The sequence below is a fragment of the Cololabis saira genome, chromosome 13 (genome assembly GCF_033807715.1).
Source record: "Cololabis saira isolate AMF1-May2022 chromosome 13, fColSai1.1, whole genome shotgun sequence".
NCBI classification, from domain to species: domain Eukaryota; kingdom Metazoa; phylum Chordata; class Actinopteri; order Beloniformes; family Belonidae; genus Cololabis; species Cololabis saira.
The window spans coordinates 35,501,077-35,522,892 of record NC_084599.1 but is presented as its reverse complement, the minus strand read 5'-3'; the positions used below and the strand labels follow the sequence as shown (position 1 = coordinate 35,522,892).

The window sequence follows — 21,816 nt, the reverse complement described above, 5'->3', positions numbered from 1 at the left end:
TCTTTCATTTGGTATTCTTTGTAACGTAATGGTGTGGTTTTTGTTTCTGATCTGATCAGCATCTTTCAGGGGAAAAAAACAACAAATATTAGCTTGGGATTCTTAAAGGATGCGTCAACAGCAACTAAACCGGTTTAAAAGCAAACTTTCTTGGTTAAAAAAAGAAAAAGTTACTTGAATATGTTACTTAAAAACACAATAACCACGAGGTTAAAGGAGTTGTTATTTACTAGAGCAGGGGCGGAAGTTTAGTTTACAATGTCCAAGTTAGAAAATTAACTCATTTCATTTGTGACCAGTTGCCTGGCAACCAGCCTCAGCTTCCTGTAACTGGCGACCACATTGGGTGATGTTCTCAAAAATGTTTCTACTGATGCTAAGCCTGTATAAACGTGTGTGTGCGTGTGCATTTATGTATGTATGTATGTATGTACAGGACTGTCTCAGAAAATTAGAATATTGTGATAAAGTTCTTTATTTTCTGTAATGCAATTAAAAAAACAAAAATGTCATACATTCTGGATTCATTACAAATCAACTGAAATATTGCAAGCCTTTTATTATTTTAATATTGTTGATTATGGCTTACAGTTTAAGATTAAGATTCCCAGAATATTCAAATTTTTTTGAGATAGAATACTTGAGTTTTCTTAAACTGTAAGCCATGATCAGCAATATTAAAATAATAAAAGGCTTGCAATATTTCAGTTGATTTGTAATGAATCCAGAATGTATGACATTTTTGCATTACAGAAAATACAGGACTTCATCACAATATTCAAATGTTCTGAGACAGTCCTGTATGTATGTATATATGTATTTATATATATATATATATATATATATATATATATATATATATATATATATATATATATATATATATATATATATATATATATATATATATATATATATATATATATATATATATATATTAGGGCTGTTCGATTTTGCCCAAAAATAAGATCTCGATTTTTTTCTCTCAAAATCCGATTTTCGATTACGATTACGATTATTTTGTGAATTGACAAAAGGCAAAGAAATGATTTCAAATATGCTGTTTTTTTATTGAACATTTGCCCCATTGGGCTTTAAGTGCAAACTTTGCTCTTATTAAACCAAAAATGAATGAATAAAGTGCAAAACTCTGTAAAATAAGTTGAAAAAAAGTTTTAAAAAATATAATAAAATAAAAAGTTTTATCTCTGAAAAAAAAAATCAGCAAATCAGCACTTGCAAACATACAGTAAGTTATATTTCCAATTAAATAAAACAAGACATTTTCTTATTAAACTAAACTGGGTCTTTGCATGCTAAATAATAATGCAACCCATGCAGGAGGTAGAGGTGTGTAATGTCAGTCATTACATTTGCAAGTTTGAACACGAGCCGGTCTACCGCATCTGGCTTGAGGGATGCCCGGTGGCATGTTACAACGCCCCCTCTTACACTAAAGAGCCTCTCGGATGGGGCAGGTATTGAGAGGTATTTCCATCAATCATTAATATGGTATCAATCATTAATATGTGTGCAGACAAGGTAAAAAAAAAAAAAAGAAAAATAAAAAAAAAAAGTGAAAAATCGATTTTACGATTTTCACGTTTCAACATCGTTCTAATTACATAATCGCGATTAATCGAACAGCCCTAATATATATATATATATATATATATATATATATATATATATATATATATATATATATATATATATATATATATATATATATATATATTATTTATCACGCACACAAACTAACATTTCCTTGCTCTTTACAGCTCTTTTTAAGGTAAAACATGGCTTTTTCAAATAAAAACAATACTCAGGATATTTGTTTCTTAAAAAAAAAGATGAGAAAAATAACACATTATAGTTAGAGTAATAGGTTATAACGTTCTCTGAGATGAAGAAACCTAACTTGTGTAGACTCGTTGGCTGATCTCTTGAATTGAACAAGGTCGTTTGAAATCATTACCATATGTTGAGTTGTGTGTGTTTGTATTTCTTTGCTGTTTGTTTTAGGCGAAGTACCACTGGCAGAGTCAAAATGTGAAGCAAAGCGGGGTGGACGACATGGTCCTGCTATCTAAGATCAGTGAGGACGCCATCGTGGAAAACCTCAAGAGGAGATACATGGACGACTACATCTTTGTATCCTTCAAGCCATCAGTTTTTTAAAAATTGAAACCCGCTTTCACATAGGGGACAGAGATATATAGAGGTGTATCCAAAATATAAAAGAAAATATTGAGATCCTCCTGAGTAGGAGGTCACATTTACAGTAGTGTGAAAAATGCAAAATATGGAAAAATCAGCAAGACCTTTGGTTCAAATCTTAGCCTTTCTTTTGTAGATTTGCATGTTTTCCCCTGCAAATTTAGTCCTGAGAGTCTCCTTCGTCGTGTGTCTCTCTGTGTGACACTTGAATGAATCGGGGACATATCCAGAGTTATGCCACGTCTCACCTGATTGGTCTTTAACCTACTTAGGATGAAGCGTGTAAAGAAACTGGATGCTTGGATAACTATACGATTTCAGCTGATCAAATGTATTTCACAGGTCTGTCGCACCAACTCATGTGCTCCATTCTATCAAAACACGTGCGTGCGTGCGTGCGTGCGTGCGTGCGTGCGTGCGTGCGTGCGTGCGTGCGTGCGTGCGTGCGTGCGTGCGTGCGTGCGTGCGTGCGTGCGTGCGTGCGTGCGTGCGTGTAAATGTAATGAATGTAAATAAATAAAGTAAGAATATTAATTTGAAAAATAAATAAATAGATAATTATCATACAGAGTGATATAATATAGCACAATATAATATAAAGTAATATATGTAATACTATAATAGTATACAATAATATAATAATATCCTAATATAACATAATAATATTGTAATATTATAACATATAACAAAATGATATCACCATATTATAATATAAACCAATATAATAATACTATAATATAACAACCCATGAGATCTCATAACATAATATAATAATACACTAAAAAACAATATATCATAATAATGCCAAGAATAATTATTAGAATTAGAATTGTTAATTTTCAGGACTGTCTCAGAAAATTTGAATATTATGATAAAGTTCTTTATTTTCTGTAATGCAATTTAAAAAAACAAAAATGTCATACATTCTGGATTCATTACAAATCAACTGAAATATTGCAAGCCTTTTATTATTTTAATATTGCTGATTATGGCTTACGGTTTAAGATTAAGATTCCCTGAATATTCAAATTTTTTGAGATAGGATATTTGAGTTTTCTTAAGCTGTAAGCCATGATCAGCAATATTAAAATAATAAAAAGTTTGCAATATTTCGGTTGATTTGTAATTAATCCAGAATGTATGACATTTTTGTTTTTGTAATTGCATTACAGAAAATCACAATATTCTAATTTTCTGAGACAGTCCTGTATATATTACAATGAGGGGCGAGGTCGGATGGACTTCGGCATTTGACAATCATATATGGGCATAAAAGCATGATATTTAGTCTTCCTCCTTTGCATGAACGACCTGACTCACTAACTCACTTCCGTTTTCAGAGAGCACAGCTGACATTTAAACAGCCCATGTTTAAAGTGCAAAAAGAGTTTATACTGTTCACAAAAACAGCTGTCATCAGCTCAGGTGAAGCATCCCTGCAGCTAAAATATGCCATTACAAGGTATTTCTTTACAATTAATAATTTCACTAATACACAATAAATGATAAATAGTCTAAAGCTAAAATGAGTGTACGTTTAAAGGTTCTAAAGGGTTGCTCTTGCTGTTTATGTTTGATCAGGAAGTACACTGAGTCTTAAATTCTCAGAACTGCAATCATTTTCAGGAAGCACTGAAGTCATTCTGAAATGAAGCCATGACTTCAATATTCTCCCCGACACCTCAGTCGCAGCAGAGCTCTGTGAGGTGTCGGGGAGCAGATTTACTGTAATTTCAACTAATGCGCTTGAGTGATATGTGTCAAAGATCTACGGGTTGAGGGCTGGGTCAGAAAATAACAGAAAATAAAGAACAACAAGTTGTTCCTCGGTAGCCGCCGTCCTGCATGTTTTAAATGTTTCCCTGCACCACATGAATGCAGCAGCATCACCTTGCTGTCAGTCAACAATGCAGAGCTTGAAGAAATGCCAAAAATAATTGACCACACTATCTAAGACATCTGTCGATATGCAGTGATGAGTTGATGATAAGGAAGTTATGAGACTGAAAACAAATGGATTTACTGTATATACAGTATAAAGGCCCTGAAAAGTAAACGATTGTCTTTTATTCTTGGCTGGAGCTTGTGAATAAACGGCAGATACAACGAAGATCATTGTGGTTCAGAGTCTGCTGCTAGCTGAAATATCAAGGGCTTATTTTATTCTTGTTATTGTTATGTTAGTTAATTTTTTTATTGTTTCTTGGTCAAAATAGGGCACACCACATAATATCAGCTAAATTACTTCCAAAGTCCATGTCTTAGGTCAAACCACGCATTAATGTATCATAGAACTGTCTGTGTTGTATAGTTGGGTTCTGATATCTGTTTTTAAATACACAGTTGCATATAAGATAGATGGATGGATGGATACTTTATGAATCCCAAAGGAAATTTAGGGCATCCAGTAGCTGAAAAAACACTTTAAAGTTGGAACAATTCTTTTTTTTTTACGTCCTCTTATGAAATTATTGTAAATAAAAAGAGGAATGTTCCTGCAAACAAATTGATTCCAACTTTATGGGTGACAGACAGACTGCAACTTTTGCGATTACTTGCATTTTTATAAACCATATTGTGGAATAATAATATAATATTCTTTCTTGGGAAAACTACCGGTAGATAGACTTCTGAACCGCATCTTATCCCCCGGCAGAATTGGGTGGCGGTCTGTTTATCTGTAGGAAATCCCTCTGCTGCCTGTAATTTTATAGGTATCCTTAGTTCGCTTTCTCTCAGACATTTTTAGGATCAATCCTGTAGGCAGTGGTTGTTGTGGAAAACCCATTAAACGCTCTCTAATACGTTCTTTCCAACTAGGTGAATGACTGGACTGAAACTGAGTGTCTAATTATCCAGATTTCAGTAGATGTAAACAGTTGCATGCAAAAGGGTCAAAAACATACATGAGGCATCTCGATGCAGAATGACGATGAAACAAAGGCACAAAGGATTTTAAGGCACAAAGGATGATTCATTCTTACGATTTGAGTAGACAAAAAACCAGTGTTCATCTTTTTTGAACAGACTACCAGTCTGTACATTTAACTGAGCCAAGGCTAACTTTTGCTGCTCTCAGCAGTTTTGGTTTAATCAATTGGCCAAGAATGAATTTTCCATCACAGTGGTAATAAAAATAATAATAATTAAAGCTGCAAGCAGCGATGAACGGGACCTCGCGCGTGCAATTTACACCAATTATGGTCAAGGACTCAATACCGAGTCCGATGACACCACCCACGACTCTTTATGTCAAACCATTCAAAAGTTATGGCAGAATCACATTTCGGCCAATCAGCTACTAGTATCACTTCCTGTTTGACGTGGCGCCACGGCCACGCCATTTCATGAAAACTCACGATTTTGATAACTTTTCATCGTTAACGTCTTTTGTGTCTCCTGAGCGAGTTTTATGTCGAACGGACGATCCTGCTAGGAGGAGTTCGTTAAAGTACGACACGTGAAAATGGCATAAAATTGCGCCAAAATGACACGATTAATTCAGAATGGCCGACTTCCTGTTGGGTTTCGGCCATAGCGCCAACACACTTTTCTTTAAGTTGCGACATGATACAGGTGTGTACTGATTTTCGTGCATGTACGTCAACCGTATTGTGGGGCTTGAGGCACAAAGTTTTTTAGGGGGCGCTGTTGAGCCATTAGGCCACGACCCTTTTTGACACTAATAGAATATGTAATTTTTCGCCACATGGGACGTGCGTGCCAAGTTTCACAACTTTTCGAGTAAGTAATGCGCCTCAAAAACGCAATTGTTTTCGGATAAAATAAGAATAATAATAATCGTTGCGGTTTCAATAGGGCTTCGCACAAGCCTTGCTGGTGCTCGGTCCCTAATAATAATAATAATGAGAATCACCTCAAATTCATGTCTCATCCCCCTGATCTGCTTCCTGTCGGGCTCAACCTGGACTGAACACGTACCTTTCCATTTAGCAAAGGAGTATAAGCGTGCTATATTAACAAAACCTTTGGAAATTGTTAATCCCACTCTGCACAGGCATATACTGGTGTCGTCCACCTTTCCTTCACCACCCTGCTCAGACTTACATCGGTCCTGTGTTAATATCGGTGAACCCGTTCAAACAGATGCCCTATTTCACCGACAGGGAGATCGAACTCTACCAAGGAGCAGTGAGTGAAGTTGAAGTTGTTGTGCTTGATTCATGTTTTCATCCTGTCACTCTTTGCTCCACGATTAACCCAGTTTGTTTGGGGTTTTTTTATTCCTGCAGGCCCAGTATGAAAATCCGCCGCACATCTACGCCCTGACCGATAACATGTACAGAAATATGATGATCGATGTGGAGAATCAGTGTGTCATCATTAGGTGATCACAACTGCCGTAAACGTATGCAAATTATAACCAAACGCAGATACTTGTGATTTTAAAAGTTGCTTTGGTTTTGTGCTCCTACAGCGGTGAGAGTGGTGCCGGCAAGACGGTCGCTGCCAAATACATCATGGGTTACATTTCTAAAGTATCTGGAGGTGGATCCAAAGTGCAGGTAGAGACAGTAGCTTTTCAAACTGCTCAAAATGTTTTTCATAACCCATGTCTTACACGCTGCCCTGTGTTTTCTGCAGCACGTGAAAGACATCATCCTGCAGTCAAATCCTCTGCTGGAAGCGTTTGGGAACGCTAAGACTGTCCGCAACAACAACTCTAGTCGTTTTGTAAGTAAGACCTTCACCTCAACTCTTATTGCAGATGCCCTCTGAAAAGACACAAGCTGTATTCAGCCACTTTATGTCTACATTTTATTGTATCGCAGAATTTAAGACTCCTAGAGTTCCTTTAGTTTTCCAGCCAATAAATGGCAAAGACACTAAACCCATAGTTCTGATCCTTTGTCATTTACTCTTAGACCCATTTGAAGTCTGTTGCTGTAGTGCAGAGGTGGGTAGTAACGAATTACATTTACTCCGTTACATTCACTTGAGTAAGTTTTAGGAAATTTTGTACTTTTAGGAGTAGTTTTGAATCACTATACTTTTTACTTGTACTTGAGTAGATTTGTGAAGAAGAAACTGTTACTCTTACTCCGCTACATTAGGCTACATTGAGCTCGTTACTTTTCTTTTATCCCTTTTATCCGCGTACGCGTCAATCTCATGACATCACTGGGTGATTCTTTGGGAAAAAATGTTTATTTTTGCATGTTTTGTCACATATACACAGACTCAAACACACCGAGTTTCTATGAGTTCATGGGCTTGTTCTAGTTCTGCCTGGTTAAAAAAGAAAAGTACAAGGGCTTGAAATTTGGTGCTACTTGTGCTTAATTAATTTTTTTATTCTGTTATTATTTTATTATTTATTAAAGTACTTGGATTTACTTTAAGATAATTTTAATTTAAGCTATTTTTCATTTTTTATTCATTTTAATTAATTTTATTATTTTATTGATTTAATTTGCCTGAAGATGATTATTTTGTACTTTTGTCTGTTTGAATGGTTGTGTTAAAAAAATAAATCAGACGTTACTCAACAGTTACTCAGTACTTGAGTAGTTTTTTCACCAAGTACTTTTTTACTTTTACTCAAGTAATTATTTGGATGACTACTTTTTAATTCTACTTGAGTCCTATTATTCTGAATTAACAGTACTTTTACTTGAGTACAATTTTTGGCTACTCTAACCAGCTCTGCTGTAGTGGTGAAATAGCTTTCCAGCGGCTGCATTGGATGCAGTTGCAGGAACTCTGGCAGCACCTGCACCCAAACCCTGCAATTTCTGCATTAATTTAAATCTGCAAAATGAATGGCGCTGCAGTTAACCTCTGCTGATGTCTGTAGGGCAAAAGCGAGTGTGTTAACTCATTAAAGTGGTATGACAAACATCGTGAACAACATCCCTGCAAAAGGGCTGCACTTTAGCAAAGAAATATTCACTTTTGATTCAAAGCACCAGCCGCTGCAGTTTCATTGCTGTGCTGAATCGATGCGTGCAAAAATGCATTTCCCCTCACCCCCCTGGTTTCTCAGTGGGGTCCTGCTGCACTAATTTCACACCTGTCACCACATTTAGATGCAGTCAACAATTTGTAAAATTTCCTGTCACACTTATTGAAGCAGCATAGATGTTTGTTATTTTTACCCTGTATGTGAAATATTTAACCTACTAATGCAACAGTCGACGTTTTCTAAACTGCTGCAATACTTGAGCGATGTCTCAAGAGGAATTTCTTCTTTGTTCTCTTGAACTCTGCACCTCTTTCACCAGATTCACAAAAATGTATCTGTTCACAAATGTACTTGTCACACTGAGAGTTGACTTTGATTTTTTTTTTGCATCTGCAAGGGGAAATACTTTGAAATTCAGTTCAGCAGAGGAGGAGAGCCGGACGGGGGCAAAATTTCAAACTTCCTTTTGGAGAAGTCGAGGGTGGTGACGCAGAACGAGAGCGAGCGGAACTTCCACATTTACTATCAGGTCAGAGGCTGATTATCCCACTCCGTTGCAGTCGCCGCCAGGCGTCTGCTGCTTCAAAAACGAAAAGTAAAAGTGCTGCATAAACCTAAAGATACCACGTAAAAAAATAAATAAATAGATAACGTAAATGTGACTTCTCCTGGACTTGCACTGTTGTTTTCCAGATGATAGAGGGTGCCAGCACTCAGCAGAAAGAAAGCCTGGGCATCATGACCCCGGACTACTACTACTACCTCAACCAGTCTGGGACGTACAAGGTGGACGGCACCAACGACAGCAAAGACTTCCAAGAGACCATGGTACTTTCTGAGGAAAAAAAACTACAAATACTTATTTTCTGAATAACTGCTAGACCAGGAGTCGGCAACCCAAAATGTTGAAAGAGCCATATTGGACCAAAAACACAAAAAACAAATATGTCTGGAGCCGCAAAAAATGAAATGTCTTGTATAAGCCTTAGAATGAAGGCAAATGGCGAAAGGTGAAATGTTGAGAAGAAAGTCGAAGTGTCGAGAAAAAGGTCAAAATGTCGAGGAAATAGTCAAAATTTCAAGAAAAAAGTCGAAATGTTGATAAAAAAGTCAAAATGTCGAGGAAATAGTCAAAATTTCATGAAAAAAGTCGAAATGTTGATAAAAAAAAGTCAAAATGTCGAGGAAATAGTCAAAATTTTGAGAAAAAAGTCAAAATGTCGAGAAAAAAGTCGAAATGTCAAGATTAATGTTGAAGTACAAATCTTGAGAAAAAAGTTGAAATGTTGAGAAAAAAGTCGAAGTGTTGAGAAAAAAGTCGAAATGTCGGGAAAAAAGTCAAAATTTCTAGATTAATGTTGAAATGTTGAGAAAAAAGTCAAAATTTTGAGAAGAAAGTCGGAATGTCGAGGAAAAAGTCGAAATGTCGAGGAAAAAGTCGAAATGTCGAGAAAAAAGTCGAAATGTTGAGATTAAAAAGGAAAGGAAAAAGGAAGAAAAAAAGGAAAAAAAGAAGAAAAAAAAGAAAAAAGAGAAAAAAGAAGAAAAAAAGGTCAAACATTTTTGAAAAAGCTCCAGGGACCCACTAGGGCGGCGCTAAAGAGCTGCATGCGGCTCTAGAGCCGCAGGTTGCCGACCCCTGTTCTAGACAAACTTCTTCAAATTAAACAAATCTAATGTTTTAAGCCAGGAAATCAACAAATTGCCATTAAGATATGGGATCCGCCCATATCTTTGGCCCACACTGGGCTTTGACTGATGAGCTCAGGGAGAGTTTGGTTGGATAAAGGTGGCCACATATCTGCCAAACATGACGTGGACCTTTGGGCCATGTGTGGCCCTCACAACACTTGTCACATGTCAGTTACCTCATGAGATGTCACTGGCAGCTGCCAAAACCCAAGTTTGGCCCAGTTCATAAACTTTGGGACATGTCAGGCTCTTACCAGTGCTTCAGCTGAGCCCTGAGTGCTAAAATCTGGATATTTATTCAAATATGTTGCTGTCAGAAAACATTCACCAGCTACTGTGTGGGATGGTTTTATCAAATATGGTAGCAGGAAACATGAAACCCTGTGTGGCAGGTATCAGCCACTGATACAGAACAGGACGACGCAACACGCAATCAGTTAAGATAATTCATTCAAAGTACTCCAGTCTCCAGCTGCCACTGCTTGTAAAGAGTGATGGTGATTAGCAGGGTGGATGCAACTGCTGACCAAGTCCTTAATTTAAAAAAAATCACTGTATGAGCAGGCAATCCAAAACAAACACAGAAAGCCTCCAGAACGGAAAAATAAAGAAAACCCTGAGGCGCACACAGGAATGCAACGGGTCGTACCAGACAGACCAGCAGGGAGAGAGAGAAATATGAGATCATTTATACTGAGGAGCTGAAGAGACAGGTGTGGGCACAAGGAAAGAGATTTTCAAAATCAAACAGGAAATAACCAAAACCCAACAGAAGCTCAGAATATTTAATATTACCTATTATGACCTATTATGGCATCTAATACCTATTTTAAACAGGCCTTGAATGTTTTAAAAACAAGTTTTTGATTGTTTTTGCTAAATAAATTAGAAATTCAGCCTCTGAGCCATGTCTTTATCTTCCCATTCTCTAACCTCATTATCTATGCGGGATTCTGAGTGGGCGGGGCTATGATAATGAGGCTCTGTGCTGATTGGCTGCCTGAATGACACGATACAAATGGTGAAATACAAATACAAATGGTGGATACAAACGGAAAAAATGGTGGAAGCTCCGGCCGGCGGAGTTAGTTGTGGGCATGGCTCACACATCGGAGGCCAACCTACTTTATGTAAATCACTCCCGTCGTTACGTAATGACGGGAGCAGAATCTGAACGGCTCGTAGATCCACATCAGACTGGACAGCTCATCCGGGCGGCTGTACAGACACTGCAGAATTTGGTTGCTTTCTTCCTTCTCTGAGTTGGCAGGCTGAGGGGAGACCAATTTATATATGTTAAAGCAAGAAAAAATGTGTTTTTCATAATAGGTCCCCTTTAAACATTAAAAAAATGTTGAAGTCAATTACTCAAAATCACGAGTTTAAAAAAAAAAATCCTGAGCGGCAGCGTTGTAATGATGTAATGCTGTAATGTTGGACTTTCCCTTAACTCCTGGGTTTCTCACCAATAGGGTTGAAGCTCTAATGCACTAATTTCACATATAACCACATTCCCATGTCCTCATTTTGTTTCAGTCACTGTCAGTAAAAATGACTTACTAACTATTGTGTGGGATGGAATTTAATTACATTTAGCACCATATAAGCAAACCTGACGCTTCTGGTGGGGTATTTATTAGTGCCCGAGCACTTACAGTGCGAAGGCCCTATGCACGCAAGCCAGGCCTGGCGAAAAATTTGATATTTCATGGTTTGCATTAATGGACGTGGCCTAATGGCTCAACAGCGCCCCCTAGAAAACTTTGTGCCTCAAGTTCCACAATACGATTTGACGTACATGCATGAAAATCGGTACACACCTATATCATGTCCCAACTTAAAGAAAAGTCTCTTGGCGCCATGGCCTAAACCGTAACGTGCACCCAGGTGTGTTATACATCAAAATGTGCGTCTCGATCCTGCGACGATGCGCATTACTTTTCTCAGTCAAAAGCGTTACCCTGGCGACAATAGACACCAAAAAGCGCGCCCCCGTTCATCTGATTGGTCCATATCTGATAGTTCCTACTTTCTGCCATAACTTTTGAATGGTTTGACATAAAGACTCTGGGTTCCTTGACTTTTATTGGTGAAAATTGCACGCGCGAGGGCCCGTTGATCGCTGCTTGCAGCTTTAATTTTGTCTTGTAGCTTTAGCAGTCCTACATTTTACTAAAATAGGTTTACAGAGATAGTGAACGCAGATAACATGTATTTTAAAAACATTTTGTCATCAAAAAAATATGTAAATAACTACCTGTTACCATGTAGTCATTTATCAGCAAGAAAAAATATTCAAGATTCTTTATTGTCATTGTTCATATTTCATAACAACGAAATTACAGGTGCTTCATCGCAGGTGCTGGTCCTTATTTAAAGTGCAAGATAAGTAAGGAAAAAAACTAAAAAATCACTATGCTAAACTATTTTATCTTTGCAATAGCAATTAAAAACATGTTAATGAAGTTGTAAAGCCACATTCTTTTAAAATAACGTTGGTTATGCTGTTGTTGGGTTTAAAAATGAGGATTTAATCAATTATTGATCAAAGCAGCACCTCAAGCTTATGTCATTAGGACCAACACTGAACTGTTTCCCTTGTTTCCCTCTCGTAAGTGGTTACCGTACAGCCAGCCACCAGTTAGTTACAATAGTAGTAAAATATTACCTAAATCATATAGAGCTTCCTTGCAATAAAGACTTACAGCTTCCTCTTTGATGTTAAAATAAACTGATTAAGTGTAGAGTGTTTATTTAATTGATCCAATAATGATAGGGAGTAAAAATGTACAGAAAACAAGTGATCCAGTCTGAAAAATACATTATTTAACTGCATTACTCTTCCACCGTGTTTGTTGCTCTAACTCAGTGGTCGGCAACCCGCGGCTCTAGAGCCGCATGTAGCTCTTTAGCGTCGCCCTTGTGGCTCCTGGAGTTTTAAAAAAAATGTTTGATCTTTTTTTCCTTTTTTTTTTCTTTTTTTCCTTTTTTTTCTCTTTTTCTTCTTCCTTTTTCCTTTTTTAATCTCGACATTTTGACTTTTTTATCGACATTTCGACTTTTTTCTCAACATTTCAACTTTTTTCTCAAGATTGTACTTCAACATTAATCTCGACATTTCGACTATTTTCTCTCGACATTTTGACTATTTGCTTGACATTTCGACTTTTTTCTCGACATTTCGACTTTTTTCTCAACATTTCGACTTTTTTCTCGACATTTCGCCATTTGCCTTCATTCTAAGGCTTATACAAGACTTTTCATTTTTTGAGGCTCCAGACATATTTGTTTTTTGTGTTTTTGGTCCAATATGGCTCTTTCAACATTTTGGGTTGCCGACCCCTGACCTAGCTGTTGCTAATTGTGGTCTCATCGTGTGGTCGTCAGGAAGCCATGCAGGTTATTGGGATCCCAGGTGACCATCAGCTTCAGGTGCTGCAGATCATCGCAGGCATCCTTCACCTGGGAAACATCTGCTTCATAGAGGCGGGCAACTATGGGCAGGTGGAAAGCGTGGACTGTGAGTGTAACACAAACACACACACCTTTAGACTCGCGTAACATATGCAAGGACACAGAGATTCCCTCTTCTATGCATGCACGTATTCCTCTTCCCCTCAGAGAGTTGGAGCTCATCGGACTCAGCTAATTGACAAAAAGTGCCTGCATCTACACTAACTTGTTTGTCCTGCCTAGGGATTCCCTGCTCAACGCATAATTGTTGTTTACAGTCAGGATGGAGATGCAGCAGCTATAATCTTGTATTATTACACCCACATATACAGTGGACAGATGTTTTTGGGCTTGTAAATCCTCATTTTCTTTACCCATGAACATATCAGAATCTTTATTACAAACGTTTTTTTTTACCGTATTTTCTGGACTATAAGCCGCACCTGCATACAAGCCGCGCCCGCTCTATTTTTAAAAACATAACAAAAAAAAGATATACAAGCCGCATCCGCTCTAGTTAAAAAAAAAGATATGCAAGCCGCAGATATTTATGTTGTTAGATTAGATATTTACTACATGTACAGAAGGATTTTGAACTGTAAATTATGTACATGTTTGTACCTAAATAGATCCTTTCCTAACAGTGTCTTTTAACACGGCAGCAACTTTGCTGATTAAAACGGGACAGAACCAAGAGAAAATAACCGGTATTTATTTATCTATTTATCTGTTTGAAATCTGCTTCTACCTACTTCTATCTGCTAAAGAAGAAGTAGCGTATTCTTCTTTGCATTTATTTTGTCTTTTGATTCTAATTCCGCTTAGAGCGCCCAGAGTGGTGGAAGAAAAATCCACAGAATAGCTGCCCCTTTGTATAAGCCGCATGGTTCAAAACCTATGAAAAAAGTAGCGGTTTATAGTCCAGAAAATACAGTAATTCTCTTTGATATAGCGAATGTAAGCAGGTTGGTTTATATGCAACTTTGCTGCTTGTCTGCACCAGTGCTCGCCTTCCCTGCTTACCTTCTGGGCATCGACGCCGGCCGCCTTCAGGAGAAGCTGACGAGCCGAAAGATGGATTCAAAGTGGGGAGGGAAGTCCGAGTCCATCGATGTGACCCTCAACCAGGAGCAGGCCACGTACACGCGCGACGCCCTGGCCAAAGCCCTTTACACACGCGTCTTCGACTACCTCGTGGAGGTACTGCTGTTTATTATTTTATTTAATTCACTTAATTATTGCCCTTTGTTTAGCTGAGCTTTGTGTCATGGCACGCTTCCTGTCCCTCCTGACTCTTCCCCTCCTCCCTAGGCCATAAATAAAGCCATACGCAAACCTCATGAGGAATTCAGCATCGGCGTGCTCGACATCTATGGCTTTGAGATATTCCAGGTCGATGCTCTTACATACGTATACGAAACATTAACAGGCAGCCACTCAATTATAAAATGATTGTTTAGGGGAGGGCATGACAGCAGGGTCTGATAGTGTTGTATTTACTTCCTCAGAAAAACGGATTTGAGCAGTTTTGCATAAACTTCGTCAACGAGAAGCTGCAGCAGATCTTTATTGAGCTCACGTTGAAGGCTGAGCAGGTGAGTTCGCTCTGCCGAGGAAATCTCCTGCTTTTAAATCTCAATATGTTTCCTTAAAACTAATTTGTTCTCAAAACAATGTTCTCTCAGGAAGAGTATGTCCAGGAGGGCATCAAGTGGACGCCCATTGAGTATTTCAACAACAAGATTGTGTGCGACCTTATTGAAAATAAGGTAACCTGCATCGTAAATCTTCCTGTGGTCTCATCATGATCCCCCTTCGTTTTGGGAGACACTCAGAGACTTCCTGATGTTGGTTATCTTACACTTTAAAAGTCGTCCTCTCCTCGCAGAGCCCTCCTGGTATCATGTGCATACTGGACGATGTGTGCGCCACCATGTATGCTAAAGGGGAGGGCGCCGACGGCACGCTGCTGCAGAAAATGCAGGCTGCCGTGGGAACACATGAACATTTCAACAACTTCAGCTCGGGCTTTGTTGTGCATCACTACGCTGGAAAAGTAAGGACAAAAACATATATTTAGGAGATATAATAGCTTTCAGCTCACTTACGTTTTGATCTATGGGCTTGCAGATGCGTATGAAAGAGAAATATTATGACCTTTTCTTCAAAAACGATTCTCATACTTTACTGAGGTCTTGATGAAATGTCTTAACATTTTTTTGACAAAATACTTTTAAGTCTCTGGTCACACCGAGAGAAATGAAAGCATTCGTGGTGAAATTCATCTGTAATAATGTTTGTTGTTGTCTCAGGTGTCGTATGAGGTCAACGGCTTTTGCGAGAGAAATCGAGACGTGCTCTTCACTGACCTCATCGAGCTCATGCAGAGCAGCGAATTGTGAGTCTCCTTTCCCTTTTTTTGTTTCTCTTCCCCTTGTCTGCATATATATTAATGGTTAATACCAAGTTTGATAAAACCTAAAGCATATATATGCATTTCAATCTTCAAACAAAGGGTTGGTTTTTTTGTGTGTATGTGTGCATGGGTGTGTTTCCTTCACTGGCCCTCTGGGCAGATTTATTGTTCCCTCAAGTAAAGGATAAAAAAATAAATAAATAAAATAAAATGGTAATAAAAATAAAGAAATAAATAAATTCTGCCCAAAAGGACTAAGATCACTGGAAGTGGACAGTGAAACGGTAGGAAAGAAAAGAGAAGACAGTGATGGGTGCAGTTTAGTGGGTGTGTGATGTGTTGTAGTGTTTGTGAATAGATGTATAATGTGTTGTGTTTGATAAGGGGGGGGGGATTCTGTTTATTATTGAATAAATTTGGTGTGTCAGTCCCCTTGGTCAATAATCTGGTAGCAAAACACATTAAGATGTCCTTATTTTGCCTCCGTAGCGATTTCATCCGTAGCTTGTTCCCTGAAAACCTCAACACGGACAAGAAGAGCCGGCCAACGACAGCGGGCTTGAAAATCAAGGTCAGGGTTACTTTCCAGGTTTTGAAAACAAAGAGAGATGCGTCGCTTTGTAACGCCACATTGCTGCTTCCAACAGAAACAAGCTAATGATCTGGTGAAGACGCTGATGAAGTGCACTCCCCACTACATACGCTGTATCAAACCCAACGAGACAAAACGGCCGAGAGACTGGGAGGAGAGCAGGTGTGCATGCTCACTGCTACACAACAGCACTTAAACACAAGGAAGTCCTGTGGTTAACGATGGTACCTCATCTGTTCCTAGAGCCAAGCATCAAGTGGAATACCTCGGGCTGCGGGAAAACATACGGGTACGGAGGGCCGGGTTTGCATACCGACGGCTCTTCAATAAGTTTCTGATGAGGTGGGTCTGAACGTTATTGGCGTTAATGCCGCTCAGGGAGTCTCTTCAAGTATGACCTCTGCTGTACGCAGAGGTGTCAAGTAACGAAGTACAAATACTTTGTTACCTTACTTAAGTAGAAGTTTTGGTTATCTATACTTCACTGAGTAATTATTTTTCAGACGACTTTTTACTTTTACTCCTTACATTTTCACGCAATTATCTGTACTTTTTACTCCTTACATTTTAAAAACAGCCTCGTTACTCTATTTCATTTCGGCCTTTAAAAAAAAACTGTCCAGTTAAATTGCTCCATCCGGATAGAGTGAATTTGGTTGTGGTTGTTTCAGATGTTCTTGTCCAGTTTTGTTCTTACATCCGTTCCCTCAGATTCCTGCAACTAAACTTGGATGTACATTCCAATAAAGGTTAAGATAAATGATAACATGCCTCTGAAGTTTGACCTTTTGCACCATTACAATACTTATATGCAACTAGTCATCATATCTCCTGCTCTCTGAAACACATGTTAATGCTCAATAGTACACATATATGGTTCTTTAATATATTTGCATTATACTAAGATGCCTTCATTTTCAATGGCTTTTGTCCTTAATGTCTTTTTTCCCCCTTACATTACTTTTACTTTTATACTTTAAGTAGTTTTGAAACCAGTACTTTTATACTTTTACTTGAGTAAAAAACTTGAGTTGATACTTCAACTTCTACAGGAGTATTTTAAACTCTAGTATCTATACTTCTACCTGAGTAATGAATGTGAATACTTTTGACACCTCTGTGTTTGTCTGTGTGCTTGTTGGATCCAGATATGCGATTTTAACAGCGGAAACGTGGCCGAGCTGGAGGGGGCCGGAGCAGCAGGGGGTCCTTCATCTCCTCCAGTCCGTCAACATGGACCACGACCAGTACCAGATGGGACGCACCAAAGTCTTCGTCAAGAACCCAGAATCGGTACAGAGTCAGTCATGTATTTTCACCCCAACCTGTATTTAACTCGACAGTCTCAGCAGTAAAATATTCACGGAGCTACAGATGGACAAAGTCCTGCAGTGATTCACATGTTTCAGTCGTTTACCTGATACAGTGAGCAGTTTCTCATGTGTTCTTGTACAAAAAAAAAACAAAAAGATTGTTGAACTAGACTAACTTTGGATTAAAAACTGTCCAGTAGATCATTAAAACCAGGATGGACAACGATGAAATATAATCTTTGAGGAAATTTGATTTAAATCAAATCATGAACGACTGTGATAATGTGAAAATATATATTTCCGGTCAAATTTAATTGATGAATGTCAACTCTTTTTTTGGCCAGATAGGGTATTTCTCACTATTACTGTAGTTAATTAAAGTGGATACTTAATGCAATAAATAGTAACTGACCACAAAAGTAAAAAAAAAATATATAATAGAAAAATAATTTTCAAAATAATGTAATTTTCAAAATAATGTAATTATCATGTAATGTCATTTTCGCTCTTCTGCTTGTGGAGATGATGTCCAGCGTCAATTACGTATTATATTTAAAAACATACACGTAAGATTTCTGTTGCACTCCTTGCACTTTCCCTTCAGCTGTTTCTACTCGAGGAGATGAGGGAAAGGAAGTTTGACACTTTTGCAAGAATCATCCAGAAGGCCTGGAGAAAGTTCATCGCCAGGAAGAAGTACGAACAGATGAGAGAAGAGGGTACGCACCAGCAGCGACGGTTTCTCCAAAACTCAGCTTCATGTTGGACGTGTTTTAACTGAAACATTTGCCGTTCTTCGTCACATTCAGCCTCCGACATCCTGTACAACTCCAAGGAGCGGCGGAAGAACAGCATCAACAGGAACTTTGTCGGGGACTACCTCGGGCTGGAGCAGAAACCGGAGCTGCGGCAGTTTCTGTCCAAGAGGGAGCGCGTCGACTTCGCCGATTCGGTGAACAAGTTTGACCGTAGGTTCAAGGTGAGAGACTGCAAAGCTGTTGTTAATTATAAAGATGACCAATTCTTCATAAGTGGAACCTTTTAAACCTGCAATTAAAAATCGGATTACAATGTTGGTCTCAATGCATTCAAAACTCCCACTCTATTTTCATAAGTAATAGATACAAAGAGATGCAGTATAGGATTCTTCAGAGGCAACATAGAACACCTGAAATCTTAAACAAATTCGATCCCAGCAGGTCCCCATTATGCATTAAATGCAAAAAGGAGATTGGTACCTACATACACTGTTTCTGGGAATGTCCCAAGATTGCTAGATTTTGGTCCTATGTGGCTAAAGAATTGAGTTCAATTATGAAGTCTACTATCTGTAAAGATCCTGGACAGTTTCTATTAGGGCTGCCATCAAAATTTGGAGTATTGGATCCTGGTAGAGCCAAGCTACTTAGTAAGCTTCTCTGCGTAGCTAGAAAATGCATTGTGTTCAATTGGATTCATGAGAAACCTCCATCAGTAACCCAATGGTATAGAGAAATCTACAGAGTTCTTCCGATGGAAAGACTCAGTGCCAAATTAAAAAATAGAGAAGGTAGCTTCATGAAAATTTGGTGGCCTCTCATAGACCATTTGCCCAGGGATCTATCTGCCTTGATTTATAAAGGAAGCGATTCCTTGGATTTTAGACCCCAGCTGTACTCTTGGGGCCTGATTTACTAAAGGTTTGCGTGCGTAAAAACGTGTGCAAACTTGACATCACCCGCAAACCAATGTGCAAGCTGATCTACTAACAGCGTGCAAAGAGGACTGCGCCTCTCAAATGAGCAAAATAGCACACGCTGTTCATTTAGTACTTTTGCCCTGATGAATAATCAATATGGGGCGTACCCGCCAGAAAGCGCTAAATACTGGGAGGGGAAAATGCAAATAGGTCCATTTACCACACGCAATGAGATTTACCAAGCCTGAAAGTTATTGCGGGGATTGTGATTGCGTCTGTATTTAATACGTTCGAAAGGAAGGTGCTAATCTGCCCAGCATTACGCACCGATGGCTGCTGTTATTGTGGCAAGGAGGCGACATCGCCAAAATCAAAGAATACGCAGAGAGAGAGTCTTTATTCTGCTGCATGCTATTTTAAAAATGGTTGCACAAGTTTTATTAAAGGCCACTTTTTCTTTAGTTCTTCGCCTTATATCTTGCCACCTTCTTTTAACCTCATCTGCCGTTCTTTTTGTGTTACCAACTGCATTTATTCTATCGCAGATTTTCTCCCATATTGCGTTTCTTTTGGTAATGTTTAAATTTATTTGCTGTAGTTCATGAATGTGTTTATTTGCCTCTTCCACTAATATCTCTAACTCCAACTCGTCAAATTTCATTTTGCGCTTGCGACTATCCTGCTTTCCATCCAGACTCTCCATGGCGCAAACCGTAAGACACGCAACACCTCATTTAAATACTGCGGTTTGCACCTGTTATCAATTGCGCAAGCATTCTTAGTTGATCACCCGCTAAACACACAACCACAGCACGTGCAAACTTTTTCAGTGCACACGCAATTTAGTACTCTTTATTTAGGATCTTAGTAAATCAGGCCCTTGCAGTTTACCTTCTGATGTGCTTGGTGTGTGCTGTGTGTACTACACAATATAACTTTTTTATATTTACATAGTAACTGTGTTGTATCTATAGATGTGTCGATTGCCCTTTTCTTTTTTTTTTTCTTTTTTTTTCTCTTTTGTTTTTGTTTGTATTGTATTCTGTTTTTGATTTATACCGTTTATGCTTTTTATTACTCATGAATGAAGGAATGATTGTTTTTTTTCTTTTTTTTTTGTCGCACACAGTCGATCAGGAGAGACCTGATCTTGACCCCTAAAGCCATCTATTTGATTGGCCGGGAGAAGGTGAAAAAAGGACCTGAGAAGGGGCAGATCAAAGAGGTGCTGAAACGGAAGCTGGAGTTTGACAGCATCCACGCCGTCTCTCTCAGGTAGCTCTCCATCTGACAAACATGCTACTGGAACGGGGACATTTGAGGCTGATGATGTGAGGAAATGTAGAGCGACTGTGCTGTTTAGTCATGAACCACGATAGGAGAACTAGCTGCTGCAGAAAAAAAATATTATATCTTTGAATAGTTTTACCAGCTAATACGCTGACACTCCTGGGAACAGTTTCATTTTAAATTGTGCATCCTTAAATGATCATAATAGTTCTTGTTACTGTAACTCAAAAGATGCTTGGAACCACATACACATAGTTCCTCTTTAAATTCCCTTGCTGTCAAGATAAGATAAGAACTTTATTGATCCTGCTAGAAATTGCTACCGATAATGAGTAATCACACAAAGACAAAAGCAACAACAAATTAAGAGAGAGAAAAGTTACAGAATACAATATGCAACAAATAAGGTGCGGATATGAGCTTAAAAAGTTTACTGAAGTGCAGAATGAAGTGTTATTGTCTACAGTATGTTACTACTATTAGTGTTGTTGTCCTATGTTATTCTATTAATAAATCGCATGTACAGACCTTACACATACTTTTAACAGCTGTTTATATGCCTGTTACCGACCTTTATAAACTATTTCACCTGATTTTTTTTGGGTGCTTTTATTTTGATCCCGCTTAATTTATGAAAACATGAAGAAATGCAACTTCTTTGCATCTAACCTTATATCCACCCACTTTCACTGAACCCTCTTGCATGCTTCGTGGAACAGAAGAGACAACATTACCTGCATTCGTCACTTTTTCCAGACCTGGGGCCGGATTCACCAATATTTTCTTAAGAACGATCTTAAGAAATGTCTTAAGATCTAAAATTAAGAAGTTCATAAGAAAGTTCTTAAGTCCTCAATATTTTCTTAAGAACCGTCTTAAGAACTGTCATTTCTTATTTTTCCTTCCTTATTTTCCTTTTAACTTCTTCAAATATGTCATTGCATTGCACGCGCCAACAAACAACATTTATACAGGTAGTTTGGTCTTAACCGTCAGTCACTCACTAAACATGGAGAAGGAGAAAAAGAGATGCAGGAACTTTTCAAGGTTATGTTGGATGAGATTAATGTGCAAAAAAAATACTATTGGGGAAAATTAATAATAATTAACTACCACGCTAACTAACATGCTAACAAACAGTTAACAGGCTCTTTGTGTAAGTAATTACAAAGTATATCCTCAAACTATGACCTACTAGTCTAAACTTGTCTAAAATGTGTTGAAAAAGGTGATATT

The 21,816-nt window shown here is 38.2% G+C and overlaps 1 protein-coding gene across 1 annotated transcript in view; it reads left to right on the top strand.

Moving 5' to 3' along the window:
• The window catches only part of myo1f (myosin IF), a 32,999-nt gene that overhangs the window by 4,338 nt on the left and 6,845 nt on the right, over positions 1-21,816 (top strand). Inside the window, exons 3-23 of the mRNA XM_061738778.1 lie at positions 2,026-2,154; positions 6,283-6,372; positions 6,474-6,568; positions 6,659-6,746; positions 6,826-6,915; positions 8,544-8,675; positions 8,840-8,974; positions 13,226-13,358; positions 14,295-14,491; positions 14,603-14,683; positions 14,800-14,886; positions 14,977-15,060; positions 15,180-15,347; positions 15,604-15,689; positions 16,197-16,278; positions 16,355-16,461; positions 16,543-16,641; positions 17,448-17,592; positions 18,217-18,331; positions 18,422-18,591; positions 20,420-20,565. Coding sequence (XP_061594762.1) covers positions 2,026-2,154; positions 6,283-6,372; positions 6,474-6,568; positions 6,659-6,746; positions 6,826-6,915; positions 8,544-8,675; positions 8,840-8,974; positions 13,226-13,358; positions 14,295-14,491; positions 14,603-14,683; positions 14,800-14,886; positions 14,977-15,060; positions 15,180-15,347; positions 15,604-15,689; positions 16,197-16,278; positions 16,355-16,461; positions 16,543-16,641; positions 17,448-17,592; positions 18,217-18,331; positions 18,422-18,591; positions 20,420-20,565 — 2,459 coding nt within the window. The remainder of the gene's footprint in view (positions 1-2,025; positions 2,155-6,282; positions 6,373-6,473; positions 6,569-6,658; positions 6,747-6,825; positions 6,916-8,543; positions 8,676-8,839; positions 8,975-13,225; positions 13,359-14,294; positions 14,492-14,602; positions 14,684-14,799; positions 14,887-14,976; positions 15,061-15,179; positions 15,348-15,603; positions 15,690-16,196; positions 16,279-16,354; positions 16,462-16,542; positions 16,642-17,447; positions 17,593-18,216; positions 18,332-18,421; positions 18,592-20,419; positions 20,566-21,816) is intronic.